The sequence below is a fragment of the Portunus trituberculatus genome, chromosome 32 (genome assembly GCF_017591435.1).
Source record: "Portunus trituberculatus isolate SZX2019 chromosome 32, ASM1759143v1, whole genome shotgun sequence".
Lineage (NCBI taxonomy): Eukaryota > Metazoa > Arthropoda > Malacostraca > Decapoda > Portunidae > Portunus > Portunus trituberculatus.
This window is the reverse complement of record NC_059286.1, coordinates 13133897-13151410: the sequence shown is the minus strand read 5'-3', so window position 1 is coordinate 13151410 and position 17514 is coordinate 13133897. Positions and strand designations below refer to the sequence as shown.

At 42.8% G+C, this 17514-nt stretch overlaps 1 protein-coding gene across 3 annotated transcripts; it reads right to left on the bottom strand.

Moving 5' to 3' along the window:
• Positions 1-610: 610 nt before the first annotated feature.
• LOC123511802 (E3 ubiquitin-protein ligase RNF19B-like) lies at positions 611-17343 on the bottom strand. Of its 3 annotated transcripts, none has more exons than XM_045267826.1 (11): positions 17226-17343; positions 14460-14711; positions 10656-10876; positions 9742-10354; positions 9041-9185; positions 7227-7363; positions 6259-6356; positions 4992-5187; positions 3115-3298; positions 2513-2663; positions 611-2376 (listed from the first exon to the last, which is right to left on the bottom strand). In XM_045267826.1, exons 2-11 carry the CDS (start codon positions 14683-14685, stop codon positions 1795-1797), a joined length of 2553 nt encoding a protein of 850 aa, XP_045123761.1. In that variant the 5' UTR covers positions 14686-14711; positions 17226-17343; the 3' UTR covers positions 611-1794. The 3 variants fall into 3 exon arrangements, with proteins under 3 accessions (XP_045123761.1, XP_045123762.1, XP_045123763.1); XM_045267827.1 differs by having other exon boundaries at positions 17233-17334; XM_045267828.1 differs by having other exon boundaries at positions 17179-17299.
• Between the last annotated feature and the right edge of the window lie 171 nt (positions 17344-17514).

Genomic DNA, 17514 nt, shown 5'->3' with positions numbered 1-17514 from the left:
TGGTCATGATGGTATTTGTGGTGTGGTCTTGTGGAGAGAAGAGAAGAGGAAGAAGAGGGGGATGGGGAAAAGTAGTCAGTGTGGTATTAATTGAGGTATATGTGCGTGGATATTGAGGGTATGTGTTGGTAATGGTGGTATTTGTGGAGATGTGGCCTTGAGGGGAGGACAGAAGAAGAGGAAGGTGAATAAATAGTGTGTGGGTATTCGGGTACATATTTAAGGAAGTGTGGGTATTACAAGTGTGAGTATTGTAGGTTTATGGGTAGTGGAGGGTGGGTGGGTGGGGTAGGTGTGTGTATTGGAGTATGTGGATGTATTGGGTATTAAGTATTGGTGTATTGGTTGGGGCAGGAGTGTGCATTCTGGGGCAGTTCATTTCTTTGTGCCAAGTGAAGAGGTGAGCAATCGTTGAGATGACAAGACATGACACTTGGACAAAGCAGGCAGCACGGGGAGGCAGGAGGAGGAGGAGGAGGAGGAGGAGGAGGAGGAGGAGGAGGAGGAGGAGGAGGAGGAGGAGGAGGAGGAGGAGGAGGAGGAGGAGGAGGAGGAGGAGGAGGAGGAAGAGGAGGAGGAGGAGGAGGAGGAGGAGGAGGAGGAGGAGGAGGAGGAGGAGGAGGAGGAGGAGGAAAAGGAAGAGGAAGAGGAAGAGGAGGAGGAGGAGGAGGAGGAGGAGGAGGAGGAGGAGGAGGAGGAGGAAGAGAAGGAGGAGGCACTATCATAATATGCACCATAATTTCTCTTAGACTCCACACTTATTTTCTTTATCACTTTGCTTCCCCAGTGGTCTGTCATGCCCCTGGTGTCCCTGTGTCAGGGCTGGAATGTTTTGTTGTGGCATGGAAGGGACAGGGGGAGGGAGGGAAGGAGGGACACACACATGCACACACAAACACACTGGGTTGTTTAAAGAAGGAATTTTGAGCTAAGTGTTATTAATTGGTTACTAATTGGGAATGGCATTATCAGTGGGCCTTTTTATTATTATTATTATCATTTATCTTTTTATTGGCCCTCAGCCACTCCTCTTGCATGAGAAATAAGCCATAGCCTACAGGATGTTTTAAAATGTGATATTTGAGAGGGTGGAAAGACCACCCATTCAATATTTCTGTATGTTCCCATCAGACCAGCAAAAAATACAATGAAATAAAAATAAAAAATCTGAAAATTCAACACAAGTTGAGGAATCAATATTTCTTGTAAGAGACGATTCTTTGAAGCATCACAGGACATAAAACCTCATTAATACCAATACTAAAAACAACAACTTTATAGGAACACTGGAGATCCTAAGAGATTAATTTGAAATAAAACCATCTTTTGTGAATAAAGAACTAAAAGAAAAGTGTGGAATAGATGCAAACATACTGACCGAGCCAGTAAGGGTTTGCTGATCTGAGCAGAATCAGGACAGAAAGTGGAAGCAATGGCTCACTTGTCAAATAGGTAACTAATTGTGTCCCAGTGCGGTGAGTAGCAGCCCTTCCCACCAGGCCACGGCGGGGCAGGGCGGGGCAGGCACCATGTGTGGCTGTGTTCACCCCCTTACTCCCTCCCTCCTGCCCCCATACACTGCCACAGAGGGTCGTGTCCCAGGTCACTGCCACCCCCCAAAGGGCCCCACCCCAAGCTTCCCAGAGCCTCCCCCCAATATTTGCCCTGCCCCGGCTGCCTCCCCCTGCCCCTGAGCCAGCAAGACCGTATGTGGAGCATTGCATGGCAGGGCACCACATCTCACCGTCCGGCTGAGGTGTACAAAAGAGGGAAGAAACAGTTATCACAGATGAACTACGTATCCACCTTAGGGAAGGACTCGCACCGGGCCGGCCGCTCAAAGCTCCGGCTGGACTTCCCCTCTGCACTGGAGGCCCGCCGCCGCCGCCCCCGGCGGTGCGGGTGTGGGGCGCTTGGGCCATGGGGGTGGTGGACAGCCGCCAACACTGGAGAGCCACTCTGTGGCGTTGCAGCCGCCGCTGGGGACTGGCTCTCCACCTCAGGCTGGCTGCTCAGGGAAGCGGGGCCAGCAGAGGGAGCTGCCTGGCCCTCCTCAAAGCTGAAGGGGCTGTCTGGTGCCTCGGCTTCCTCCCCGTCATCATCCAGGGTGAGGGCCACGTGGTCCACCGCCTCTGGCCCGTCTCCCTGGAATGTGACACCCCGGCCGCCGGAGGCACTGTGCCGGCGCGAGAACTGCCGCGCTGTGATGATGGCACTCACGCTGTCCAGCCGCAGATCAGCCGAGCCAGAGTCACTGGCCGGCGGCAGTGAGGAGTGCAGACCCAGGCCGGCAGGGTGGGGACCCAGGCCCTCCAACACACCGCTGGCACTGTCTGCTGCACCACCAAGGTCTCCCTCTGCCTCACTCTCACACACCTGCAACACAAACATTGTTGCGCTGCACAAGGTAAGTCAAACAAACATCCACAACACTAACACACACACTAAACAAAGCCCACACACTGCCATGATGCCAACCCTCTGGCAGGATAGGGGAGGCACCACCACCCACCTTATACTGCAGGAGTGACCCAGCCAGGCCACGCAGTGAGGCGTTCTCAGTGTCCAGGGTGTGAGTGGACCGCTCTGAGATGGCCAGCGAGGCCGTCTCTCCACTGGCTGTTGACCGAGTCCCTTGTGCTATGTCTACATGAACCTCCAGCCTGGCATGGGGAGAGAGGAGTGCATGTGGTGGTGAGTGGGGATAAGGAGGAACAGGAAGTAAATTATAGTAAGAGAAAAATTATGAGCATACTAATAAGTGGAAACATGGATGAGAGAGGAAATAAATCATAGTAAGAAAAACAGTGACTACTAGTAAGTGATGACATAAAAGGGAGGAACTACATTATAACAGGAGAAATATCCTGAGTTACTGGTGAGGAAATACAATGGCTAACTAAGAAAGAATTCATGTCAAGTTTCAAGCCACAAACAGAGTAAAATGAAACTGACAGCACTGTAAACCATAGACTGCAAAAAGAGCTTTGAAACAAATTATTAAACAGAATGAAGAAAATCCCTTCAATAAACTCTGATAAACACAAGAAGCAATCCAAGCATCAGAGAGGAACAGACACCAAAGAAAACAACACATTAACAAGGGAGACTTACCTATTCGTTCGAGAAATGCAGGAAGAGGCAATGGAGCCTGTCAGGGAAGCAGGGGCAATGGCTGTATTACTGGCACTCTCTCTATCACTCTCTGCCAGGGCATGGGCAGCCGAGTCAGCCGAGAGGGACGCTCCACACGACACCTCCCCGATGCTGGCTGTTCCTCCTCCTACATGACTTGACTCTGAAGGGGAGCAGAAAACAGATTGGAGTGAGGCTTGGTTACTGAACAGACTAGCAAAGAACAGTGAGGAGTGAGAAGTGAGGCTTGATTTTTGTTATGCTGGGGATATCAAGTCACTTTCTCCTGGAGTGTAGTAGAGTGGTCCACAAGACTGTCCCTTTCCACCAGTGTCTGACAGGGCTACGAGTGTGTATGCTGTGTGTGTCAGTGTGTGGTGCCTTGCCTGGCCCAACTCATAAGGTAATGCTGGTTTGGTATACAGATAGATGGACAGATTCTTACTGTTATTTTCCTTCCCAGTGTTTTATATCTAACATTATAATTCAATTGTACACTATCTTAAATGTATCATGCAGAATGAGGCTTGATTACACAGAATGGAATATGAAATTAATATGTTTATGTATATATACTTCTTTTCTTCATCACCTACATTTAGTGTTTTGTTTACAATTCTATTTTTGCTTTGCACTTGTATATTATTTCCTATTATGTGAAAAAAAAGCTGACAGACCAAGATGAAGGTAAGAGAGAGAGAGAGAGAAAGGCAAAGAAACAGCGTGTGTGACATTTGAATGACCAAGCGTGTTCAAAGGAGATGGAGGAGGCAAGGACATAGAGGAAAGGAAATAATATGGTCAATATGAAACTATCAGATTCAGAAGGCACATCTTGAAGACTGAAGGGTGGTCAGGAGAGAAGGGAAAGATCTGCACTATCACATCAATTATCTTGACAAGTGACAACAAACAAGAATGGCTAATGAATACACTGAGTGTGAATGAATAATGCTAAGGAAGTAATGTAAAGGAATAAGAAGATTTGTCTATATACCTGTCAAGCAATTCTATATGGGGTGGCAGAGACAAAACATCAAATACACAACCACACATAACTGAGAATATATTTGGTGATTTGAGAGACAATAACAAAGCCAAATGAGTGAAAGGTGATAGGAAAAAAGACCATTGGCTAATACATAGATCACTTTTTAGGCTAATGACAAGAAATGAGTGAATTATGTGAATGAATAATGGATAAGGAGTGATAATGGGAAGGTCGTGTAGATGGATTCATGGGTCATTATTTGTTAATGACTTCAGTTATCTTCCTGGCCACTCCACCTCTCCTGCCAGTATTGTTATCTCTTACTGTTTATACAAGTTTGATTATTATATCAGATTACATTTTTTTACCTGTGAGGAAAGTAGGTACAATCACTTTCATATGTACTCTTCCATCTCTCTCTCTCTTCCTTCTCTCTCTCTCTCTCTCTCTCTCTCTCTCTCTCTCTCTCTCTCTCTCTCTCTCTCTCTCTCTCAGTCCACTTTAGTCCTCATTGCTTAGTCTGCTTTCTCATTTATTCAGTCTGTCACCTGTTTATCAAACTCTTTTCTACATACTGTTTAGTTTATTTACAAGCTTTTCCTGTTCATGATCTATTTTTAGTACATGTCTACCTGTCTTCCTTTAGATATTAATTTGTCTACCATCTTTAAATGTTTCTTACATAATGATCTATTTCTTTTTTTAAGTACATGTCTGTCTGTCCTTTTTTTTTAGTATTGTTCTGTTTCCTGTCCATGATCTATTCTTGAGTACATGTCTGTCTTTTTCTCAACATCAATGCATGTTTTCCGTGTGACTTGTTAATGGACAGTTATCTGCATCACTCCGTCTGTCATCCGTTTACCTGACTGTCTCCCGGGAAGGCCAAAGACCATCCCGTTCTCGTCGTCGAAGGCTATCCTCACCCCCGAGGCGGACGTGGTGACACCGCAGCCCCCTGAGCGACACAGAGACACGGGCACCACACCATACACGTAGGCCAGCAGGATGGGCACCCCTATGCTCACCGCCAGTCCCGCCAGCACAGGGGAGATGACAGCCTGCAGGGAGACATGGATGCTGTGAGGTGTATGTGGGTTTGTGAAGGAAATGGGGACTTGACTTCTTTTAAGAGGGAGGTTTCAAGACATTTGTCCCAGACTTTTTGGCTAACTCTCTTAATCTTTCAGGGAACTGGCAATCAAGTGGGCCTTTTCTTTTTATTTTTTGTTGCCCTTAGCCAGTTTTCCCTATTCCATAAAAAAAAAAAAAAAGCTTGTTAAATTCTTCATACAAACTTACAAATTTATTCCCACTGTGTATTAGGATCAGCCACTCAAGTTAACTTCTATCTGTTTCTATTTACTGCATCCTCTTATTGTAGGTTTGATGAATTACAGTGTTAAAATTGTTAATCATAGTAAGGAGTAAAGGGGAATGGTTTTGTTAATGGTGTTTTAAGAGTTAATCAAGCAAAATGAGCATCTATGAGGATCCAAACCAAAAATTAAGTATATTTAGAAGATGAATACATTAACTGACTATATCAAATGTTCATCAAAGAATAGGATTTTGACATTTGTGAACCAGTAACCCTGAAGCCTCTCAAACACACACAAAGATAAAAACACAACATCACCATAACTAAAGAAACTAGAAACTGTCACATCACCATCACCCAACACTCAAACTTGTAACATTTACCAATACAACACACACCAACAACACACACCACCACCACCACAACACACACCATCACCACAACTAAAGAAACTGTCACATCACCCCTACCACCACTCAAACTTGTCACCATCACAGCATCTAAAGAAACTGTCACACCACCACAACCACCACAACTAAAGAAACTAGAAACTCACATCACCACCACCACCACCACTAAAGAAACTAGAAACTCACATCACCACAACCACCACAACTAAAGAAACTAAAAACTGTCACATCACCATCACCACCACCACTAAAGAAACTAGAAACTCACATCACCACAACCACCACAACTAAAGAAACTAGAAACACACATCACCACCACCACTAAAGAAACTAGAAACTCACATCACCACCACCACCACCACTAAAGAAACTGTCACATCACCACCACCACCATCACTAACCGAGGCTGTCACTCCGCCCACCACAGCTAGGTTACGTCGATGTGGATTGCTCATGGAGTACCGTGCGTGGAGTTTCCTTCCCACCCAGATGGGAATGCCTGTGGACGAGAGAAAAGAAAGGGTCAATGGTGAGGATCATGTAGGGTGACAGGAGTGTAAAGCCTCAGTCACACGACGCGACTTCGTTCGCCGCTACTTGTAGCAGCAAGTACCCGCCAGATGACAGTCGCTGCGACTGAGCTGGTCACACGAGACGATTTCACTCGCCACTACTACTATTAATTTAATTTCTGTATGCATCCTTAAGTTCTTTATTTTCTTTTTCAAATTCTCTTCACTATGTATCTCAAAACCAGCCTTTAATCAGTTCATTAATCCAACATTTAAAACTGTGCTCCCTTACATTTTTCTTCATATAGTTTATATTATTTGTGTCCCACAAACTTTCATAATTTTTATAAATATCAAGAAATCTAATGATTTCATCACCTGACCACTTTAATTTTTTTTTTTTTCTTCCATATTTGATTTGTGGGTGAACATACACCTTCAAGAGTTACAAGGAGGGAGAAAGGAGGTATCAATATGTACTTGATAGAATTACACAAAGGAGAAAGAGGACATGGAGGAATATGAATATAAATGAAAATACATGCTAAATAGAATTACAAGGAGGAGGAGGAGGAAAAGAAGGAAAAGCAAAAGGAGGAGGAGGAGGAGTTGGAGGAGAAGACATCATGACTATACATTTCACTTAGGTTATATTGGTACTATTTTTCCTTCACAGAACACCATTAACATTTATAGTAGCAGTAGCAGTAGCAGCAGCAGCAGCAGCAGCAGCAGCAGCAGCACTAGCACCACCACCACCACCACCACCAGTATCATCATCATCATCATCACCAGCAGCAGGATAAGTAGTAAGAAGTAGTAGGTATTAGTGTGTTAGTGGTGGTTGGGTGGCTTACCTATGATCATGGCTGGCACAGCAAGGCCCGCCACTAGGCCAATGCCCAGGGGAGCTCCCACCAGGGTGCCCAGCTGCCACAGGATCTTCTTCTTCCTGGACCATGGCTTCTTGCCCCAGAAGGTGCACCCAGACGGACTGCCGGTGAAGGAAAAAGTCAAGACTCACGTGATAGTGATGAGGTAACATAATTTAAACCCTTCAATACTGAGATGAATTTTTACCTTGATTTTTGGGTAAGATTAGACTATTCTATTTGCAATAAGAAGCAATTGTGGAGGTCAAAGGAATAGTGGCCAGAGTCTTTACTAATATAATCCCAAGATGTCCTTTTGAAGCTGTGTAAAATTGCCAAATAATAAGCAGAATGAATATGAAAACAGGTCATGCTACTGAAGGGGTTAAGCATTATTTCCCTTGTCTGGGCTTCCCCTCAGCAACGTAGCATCAAGGAAAGACCACTGATGATAAGGGAAAGATAAATAGACAGTGAACAACATATACATATCTTTCTAAAACAAGGTGGTTTTTCCTGAATGCAGAGTGGCATCAGGAAGAGCACTTCAAAACACAGTAAAAATATAACGACAATAATTCATCAGCATGATATAGTTGCAATGTGGCACAGACATGAATACAGTGTACAACCTATAAAGCTCTTTAAAACATGATTTTTCCTAGATGCAGAGTGGCATCAGCAACAGCACTTCAAAGCACAGTAAAAATACAAAGACAATAATCAAACCTCAGTATGATATAGTTGCTATGTGGTACAGACATACACAAGCAGAGACACTTCACACATATTGCTTCTTTCTCCCACCACAAAAGAAGGGGAGGAAAAAAAGACACTAACACTGACAAAAGATCCAGAAACCCACCATAACACCAAACACCACAAAGCTACACATGATTATACATTCAAGCATTGAAAAAAAATAATAAATAAATAGAAAAAAAAAATAATAATCCTGAAAATTCAACCAAGCTCCATGAATTAGTACTATAAGAGAAGACACATTGTTTCACACATACATCAAATAACACAAACCTCTTTCCCTTCCCAACATTGCACCTCTTCCAATGTCACTATACAAACAACAAACTCAAAAGTAACACCACCCATTTGCATTCATTTACCACAGCCACACTCAGACCTGCAAACACACCAAGCCTACCTACACCTTACAAAAACTTGCACACACACACACACACACACACACACTCTACACACACCCAGTCTACCTACAACCATTCCACTACAACCTGCATACACACACCCCTCTACACACACCTAGCCTGCCTACATCTTACAAACACAACCTACAACCTGCATATACACCTATGCCCACACCTAGCCTACCTACAACCTCTCCACAACATCCTGCACATACACCACACTACACACTGCTAGTCTACCTACACCTTACAAAAACAACCTACAACCTGCACACACACACCTCTACACCCTCTCCCCAACAATCTACACACACATACTACACCACATAGTGTAGTGGTTAGCATGCTTGACTCACAATCAAGAGGCCTGGGTTCGAGTCCCGGTAAGTAGCGAGGCAAATGGGCAAGCCTCTTAATGTGTGGCCCCTGTTCACCTAGCAGTAAATAGATAAGGGATGTAACTCGAGGGGTTGTGGCCTCGCTTTCCCAGTGTGTGGAGTGTGTTGTGGTCTCAGTCCTACCCGAAGATCGGTCTATGAGCTCTAAGCTCACTCCATAATGGGGAAGACTGGCTGAGTGACAAGCAGATGACCGAGGTTAATTACACAACCAAACTACAACCTTTCCACAACTTGCCTGAGATAGTGAAGGTCTGAAATTTCCTTCATGCACAGCCAGCAGAACTCCGCACCACACACACTGCAGGTCATGTGGTTGCACGAGCCGTCATCCATCTTCACTATCAATACTTGGCAACGGGGACACGCCTTCACGTCATCACCTAGAGAGGCAGGTATTGACGGGGTGAGGAATTATGATTGGGTAAAGGTGGATAGGGATTGGCTTTGTGTAGATGAGTGAGCGAGTCATGGAGTGTGTGGTTGGAGGATAGTTAGGTGTTGTGTGTTGAGGTAGTTAAGGATTGGGCATGTATTCAATTTGATGCTACAGACCTAGAATAAAAAAGAAAGTAGATGAAAAAAAGAGAGATGAGAGATGACAGCCACACACACACAAAAAGAAAAAGAAAAGTGTAGAAGAGACATTACAAAGTACAGTTTTCCTCATAGAATTGTAAACAAATGGAATGAGCTCAGTGAGGAAATTGTGAATGCAAAAACTGTTCATACTGTTAAGAAAAAACTGGATAATGGACACAGAGACGGGATAAAATGAGATTGCTCCTGTCCCATAAACCACAACTAAGTAAACAACTAGGTAAAATACACATGTCCAGAGAGCTTGCTTCCCTCTCCTGCAGCTATCAATAAGTGTGCCAGTACAGCATGACAGAGTGACAATGACAAGACTGCCGGGTGCCACTGCCTCACACTCACTGGTCTGGATGTCGTGCAGGTAGCTGAATGAGGAGAGCAGCATGTTGGGTGACCGCTGTGCCCGGGCCATGTCGCAGGTCTGGTTGGGATGCCACTCCGCCTTGCAGTGATAGCAGAAATAGCTGCCACAACCCGGCCGCTCACACTTCAGCTTGGGGCACCCGGCACACCCAGAGGCCACCACTGCGTACCCGCAGTCCGGGGCGGGACACCAACGTGTGTCAGGGTCTGTGGAGAGGACACGGCGCAGCATGAAGTCCTCAAACTTGAAGGAGAGAAGTGCATTGTCGACGATGTCGTGGATGTCTGACGGATGCATGAGTTCGCTGCACTGTGGACAGCTGATGTTCACTCTGGATTCTGTGATCTCCACCCGCAGGTACTGACGCAGGCAGGCCAGGCAGGCCGAATGTGGGCACGACAGCAGCGTGGGGAAGGCATCCCCAGGCACCTCTTGCAGGCACAGCGGGCACTCCCTCCGGCCTGCCTCTCCCCCTCCTGTCGCTGTTGTCGCACCAGTGGGGGGATCTGTGACGTGTGGGCCACCACCGCTTGCCGCTGCAGGGGTTGCCACAGCCTCACCACTGCCCAGTGTCGCACCACCACACGCACCCTGAGACACACCATATGTTAACAAATTATTATCTTGTTCTGGTTAATGTTACATTATGATTCCCTGTGTCATATAGTAAAGGACACATTACATTACATTACATTACATACACACACACACACACACACATATACACACACACACACTTGGAACAGTTTGAGTGAGGAAGTGGTGTCAGCAATGAGTGTGCATAGTTTTAAAGAGAAATTGGATAAGTGTAGATATGGAGACGGAGCCACACGAGCATAAAGCCCAGGCCCTGTAAAACTACAACTAGGTAAATACACACACACACACTCACCCTTTCTGAGGAGCAGGATTCCCCCCTCACAGCGGCCCGGGATCCCACAGACCCCCGCCTGCTCCCCACCAGACTCCTTCCCCCTGCATGATGGCGCCGGATGGAGCTCCAGCTGGGAGGGTCACCTGGCACACTCCCATCACTCGCTCCGCCACCAAACGACTCACCACCACTACCAGCACCGCCGCCACTGACCCCTTCAGACTCTATCGTTAATTTGTCTGTGGATCAAAAAGGTAGAAATGTGCTCTGAGTATTCAATTACTATGCTTTTTTAATAATCAAGCCCTGTGTGGGAAAAAAAAATTAATATAAGGATCTTTTAGTGGCTGTCTTTCACTAACCTTCCTAAGACTGTATAGATGGTTTGCATGGAGATACAGGACAGAAAAGAAGGAAAATGAAGATCAATTTTGCCTTTCTACACTTCAGAAATATCTGAGACCAGCATGAAAGTTTACCAAAGAAGGGGTTAAAAAAAAGAAAAAAAAAGATATAAAGAGAACAACAAGTGACCTAGAACTCTTAGTAACACCAATAACTATCATACTATCATTGCAACTGATACCACTACCCTCCCCATCATTATCATTACCAACTTATCATCAATTCAATGACTGAGCAGCAAAAGAAAGACTAAAACATCAACACTAAGTACAGCAAGCAACACCTCAGCTATGCATGTTGCTTGTAAGTTTTAGCGAGAGATGAACAACTGAACATTCCGTGCCAGTGCCGTGCCAGTGCCGTCATCTCCGTAATCTGTGTCATCCCTATCATCATCCTCGCCACAGAATGTAAACAGCTTCAGAAAAAAAAGGTCAACAATTATTCCATAAAGATAAGAGAGAGTCAGAGATAAGAAGATCATTCATTATCAAGATTCTCTCATTACAGTATTGCCATTCCTCCTCCTCTTTGCAGTAAACATTCCTCACTGACTATTGCATCAAATCTTATCAATGCAAATGACATAAATAAACAAAGCAATATCTATAGACCAAATAACCACTGAAATAACCAATGAAATAATAAACATAGAGACTAAAATGACACAAAAGAAATAAAGAAAGCATAGGTGTAAGAGAAAGACCATAATACATTAGTCAAAAGTGAAAATTAGTACAAAACACTTAATTTGATATGAGAGAGAGAGAGAGAGAGAGAGAGAGAGAGAGAGAGAGAGAGAGAGAGAGAGAGAGAGAGAGAGAGAGAGAGAGAGTACTAGATAAACCATAAGAATAACAAACAGAAACCACAAGAAAATAAATCAACATAAAAAGCAACTAAACCCAAAAAATAAATAGACAAAAATAAATAAATAAATAAATAAAAACATATATTCCTAAAAAATTCCCATTAAACCAGTACTCATTAAAACCTATTCCTGAACCGATCAACATTCCCGTCATCAATATTCCCGCCATTAACACCTTTAGAGGAGAATTATCAGGGTGGGGAAACACTTCAGCAGCTCCAGCAACATTTCTCACCCCAGACTAACAAATGGTTATCTCTCTATCTGATAAGTAGTGCCTGTCATCACGGCTTGTTGTTTTCCCAGATAGCTATCACTCTTATCTCCAGTTTACAAATCTTTATAACTATGAATCATGGAGGGAAGGCTGTCAGGCTGTATCGGACTTTAGGCTTCTGGAATATTCTGCCCATGTGTTTTTTGAGTTTCATAGGATTTTGATATTTTTAGGAGTATGTGATTTTATATAGATTCATTGAAATGGGATTAACTGGGGATTTGAATATATCTAGATTCATTGAAATAGGATAACTGGGTATTTGAATATATATAAAATCACTGAAATAAGAATAACTGGGGATCTGATTATATCTAGAACCATTGAAACAGGATTGACTGGGTATCTGAATATATCTAGAACCATTGAAATAGGATTAACCTTACAAAATTCTTTTTTTTTAATAAGGAATGCTACAAGGCCTTCATGTGGTAGTCTCTATTCACAAACATATATTTTCACCTATCATTCATAAACTTGCCTACTTTTTAAAAGCTGCCTATGACTTCACTTCAAATCATAGAGTCTTTTATATTTATTATAGTTCAGAAATACTTTTTTTTCCTACGCCCCAATTATCTATAGGGGGTATCTGAACATATCTAGAATTATTGGAATAAAATTGAAGATAACATAAGGAAGATTACACGAAACCATCAGGCCTGCACACGAGTCTCTACAACACACTTATTTCTACCAATCATTCATGCATTTGTCTGATTTATATAGTTCCTAATATCTGAGCATATCTAGAATCATTGAAATAAAACCAACTTTGCATAAAATAAGGAGAGCTACAAGGAACCATTAGGCCTTCATGTTGCAGTCTCTATACCAAACTCACATTTTTCAATCATCATTCATAAATATGTTTAATCTTTAAAATTCCCAGGATCTGAATATCTATAGGGAGATCTGAACATAATACAGAATTTAGAAACATCACCATTAGGCTCTCATGTGGCAGTCTCTATACTAAACACATCTATCATTCATAAATTTTTTTAATCTTTCCCCATGACTCTGCACTAATAACCTAATCAAAGAGTCTATCCTATCAATTAATATTAGAAAACTTATTCCTTCATATCTCTTTCCTTACTCAACCTTTATCAAGCTTTGAACTCATTATTTCTTGTCCTGCCCTGATTACTGACCCTGAGGAGTTGCTGTCCCTAACAAACACAAAGAAAGCACCACCCTTCCCAACACAACACAGCAAGCCAAACAACACAACATGAGCAACAGTGTTGGTGCTGGCTCACTCATGTCTTAGCTTTCTCAACACACAAAGGGGATGAGACAGGAATACAAAAACAAGTGACTCAACGCTCAAGTGATGAATATTATCAACCATTAACCTTCACCCTGGCACAATATCAACACCCAGTAGGTCAGGAATTGTCTGTGCATCTCCAGTGAAGGAAATATTTGAGACAGGGACCAGAGAGAGAAGGTGAAAGTATATGTACAAGGAAAACTTTCACTAAATATGACCTCTATGGAAAGCTGGAAACATGAAAGCAATAATATAGTACTAAATCAAATACAAACAAAATGTCATATAAAAGGTACATGTGTAAGCAGGTGAAAGTAAACATGCCTATATATAAAGTTCTCCTGATAAAAAGAATAAATAAATAAATAAATAAAAATAGAATAAAAAAAAAAATTCCTGAAAGCAATAGTGTAACAAATCATTAAACAAATAAAAATACATGAAATTTGGGATAAAAAAGAAGATACATGAAGAAGAAAAATATAAAAAGCAAGTCATGGTAACAAAAAATATTAGCAGTAACAGAAGAAGATAATAAAAACAAGAGCAATAGCAATAATAAAGAAAACTAAAAGAAATAAATAAAATAATAGTAAGAGCAAACAAACAAAGTAACACATACACCACACCACAACACAACACACATTAGAACACCACACCACCACCACACCACATCATTCTAGCATACCAATACACTACCACCACACCACATCACTCCAACACACCAACACACTACTACCACACCACCATTACACAACAAACATTACACCACACCACCACACACCACATCACATCAGTAACACACCACCAAACCCCACCAAACAACCACACTACACCACACCTCATCACTCTAACTAACCAACATACTAGTATCACACCAACACACACCACCACCACCAGCACACCAACAAACCACTCACTCTAACATACCAACACACTACCACCACACCACCACACCACCCCAACACACTACACCACCACCACACTCACATGAGGACGGTGGTGTGCGGACTCTTTTGGGCCTCGTTCGAATAGAAAATGGACTGTTGAATATCAGCGAGCGGAGCGACATCCTTGGAAACCCTGATGTGGAGGACGAGGAACCACCGCCGCCACCCACCACACTGCCGCCACCGCCGCCTCTCTCCATGCTATTGACGGAGGGATAGGTCCGCGTTCTGACCCCACCACCACCGCCGCCGCATGGCTCACTCATGGTGTTGTGCACTGTGACGCCTCAGCCTGTAATGACACCCATGATTTATTGACACCCTCACCTCACATGACTCTACTGCACTCACTAACCTAACCCAACTTGCTTCACATAGCAGTACATATTTCAGTCACTAACCTAACGTAAAGTAACCTCGTCTCACAGAATATTCCAGTCTCTAACCTAACCTAACATTATTGGAGCCACAAACCTCACATAACCTAACCTAACAATCTAACTAAACTAATCAAGGGCAACAAAAACTGTAATTGGGAAAAAAAAAAAAAAAGGTGCCAGTTCCCTATTGACTACAAAAGCTGCCACGTCTGTAAAGAATTTAGTGTCACTGTTTGTGGTGGTAAGTTAATCCTACCCTCCATCATGCACCACTACTACACACATGATAGCAAAGGATCCCATTCTTTTAGCCAACTCTCTTGGACCTGCTCGGGAACGGGCATCTAAGTGTGCCTTTTCATTTAGCCTTCTTCATTGCCCTTGGCCAGATTTCCCCTCCTACATAAAAAGGCTACCACACTTCTAAAGATTTATAACTGATCTATATTCTGTCCACAAATGTTCTTTTTTATGTAGTAAGGGTACCAGCGAGGGCAACTAAAAGTATACTACAAAGATAGTAAAAAATTACTGGAAGACTTGCAGTGACAATGGAAATAAAAGGATTGCCACACCTGTAAAGATTTATAAATTGATCTATATTGTCCACAAATGTTCCTAGATTTTTTTATGTAGTAACAGCATCAGCAAGGGCAACAAATATTGCAATAAGATAAGGCCCACTAAGTTGCCAGACCCAAACAAAGACAAAACCAAATCATAATTGTTCAATCTATACAATGTTTCAAGTTCAGGGACTGACACCCAAGTGGACCTTTTGGTTTAAGATTTTTTTCTTTTATGTAAGAGGGGAAAGTTGGCTAAGGGAAAAGAAAGGAATAAAAAGAGGCCCACTTAGTTGCTAGTCCCTTCACAGGTCTAAGAGCTAGCCAAAAGAAAGGGATATATTTTGTTGCCCTTGGCCAGTTTTCCTATCTAATATAAAAAGACTAAATATGTACACAAATAAAAAAATAAATAATATCTGTTCTTTGTATTTATGAAAGAACCTAAACATTATAGAGATAAAAATACACACAATGCATGGAAAAAAATATATAAATTGAATAAAAATGCCAGTCATTATATGAAAGAGTTTTGTGAAGTCAGTCAATAGATCACAAAATAGAAAAACTTCACACATCTATTGTTATAAAAATCATTAATCAACTGAATCATAATCAAAATAAGAGTCAATGAATGAAGAATTATTGAGTAAAGAATAATGAAAGTACTGGAGACTGAAGAAGAAAGAGAGAATGAAAGTGAGAGAAAAGATCAGAGATCGAGAGGAAAACAATAAGAATGAGAAAATAAAAATGAGAAAGAGAGAGAGAGAGAGAGAGAGAGAGAGAGAGAGAGAGAGAGAGAGAGAGAGAGAGAGAGAGAAACCAGTGAGAACAAAAGTAAGCAAAAGATCAGAGAGAGAGAGAGAGAGAGAGAGAGAATGAAAGTGAGAGAAAAGATCAGAGATCGAGAGGAAAACAATAAGAATGAGAAAATAAAAATGAGAGAGAGAGAGAGAGAGAGAGAGAGAATGAAAGTGAGAGAAAAGATCAGAGATCGAGAGGAAAACAATAAGAATGAGAGAGAAGAGAGAGAGAGAGAGAGAGAATAAAAGGGAGAAAAAGATCAAGTACTTAATTACTCACTGACAAACAAGCAAGCAAACAAACAAACATATACACACACACACACATCGAACCCATCCCTTTAAACCCACAACAAGACCCATTAATCCCGTTTCCCACCCTACAAATGCATTTACAACCACAAACCCACTCAAGACCCCACTGAATTCCCCTAAAACCTATTGAACCCATCCCTTTAAACCCACACACAATCTTAACCCATTAATCCCACAACTAGATCTAATAATCCCTTTCCCACCCCACAACCCACTGATCCCACTTCCACGCACACTAACCCACTTAAATGCTACTTCCTGAACACCACTTCACATCTTTGACCTAATTTCTTGGCCTTGGCTGAGCACCTGTTATGCACTTCTCCCCTCACCTGTCCCCCTGACTTCACCTGACCCATTGCCACCCCCTGCTGACCTGACCTGGTGCTCTAAGGTCAGGAGGAGGTGAAAATACGAGTGGCAGGTGAATATTAGGTCACTTCTTGGCCTTGAAAGATTTAAATGGCTATGTACTTTTCACGTTTCACAGGTAAAGCGGGGGTTGTTGGCACTGGTTCATGTCAGGGGCTTCGTTCCCTTGTCCCTGGTTCACTGACTCGACTAAGGGACGTCAGAGAGAAGGTTTATCAGGATATTTAGACATGTGTCAGTCAAGGCCAGACCAGTCCCTCTCTCCTCCCGTCACTCCGCACTCGCTTACATCTCACTCGCTACTCTCTCGACATTCACACCTCTGCTCCTGCGAACTGAGTGTCTTGGGGTTAATTATCACTCTCACATTTAACCTCGTATGTGCTTCCACTGGTGAGCAAATGGCGAAAATGTGTCACTGCACTCCTCTACCTCCCACTCCGGCCGCCATTGCTCTTCTCTATTTTGATAGAAGAAAATTTCGAGGCATCGACTTCATCTACGGTCAAAGCGGTTTCGTATTTCTAATTATTTCTCATTTCGTATTTACTTCATCTAGAGTTTCTAAAATCTCACATTGCATTAATCTTCATCTCGATATTTCAAGAGATAAATTTTGAGCCATTTATTATACCTACGCACACAGTGACTTTGTT

What these genes read in the sequence shown, in the direction of transcription:
- LOC123511802 (XM_045267826.1), bottom strand. Translation starts at nt 14,685, where the DNA reads ATGAGTGAGCCATGCGGCGGCGGTGGTGGTGGGGTCAGAACGCGGACC. An exon ending in AATCCTGCTCCTCAGAAAGG is followed by an intron (nt 10,355 to 10,655) that starts GTGAGTGTGTGT and finishes GGTGTGTCTCAG; the next exon opens with GGTGCGTGTGGTGGTGCGAC. An exon ending in TCAGACCTTCACTATCTCAG is followed by an intron (nt 7,364 to 9,040) that starts GCAAGTTGTGGA and finishes CTTCACCGGCAG; the next exon opens with TCCGTCTGGGTGCACCTTCT.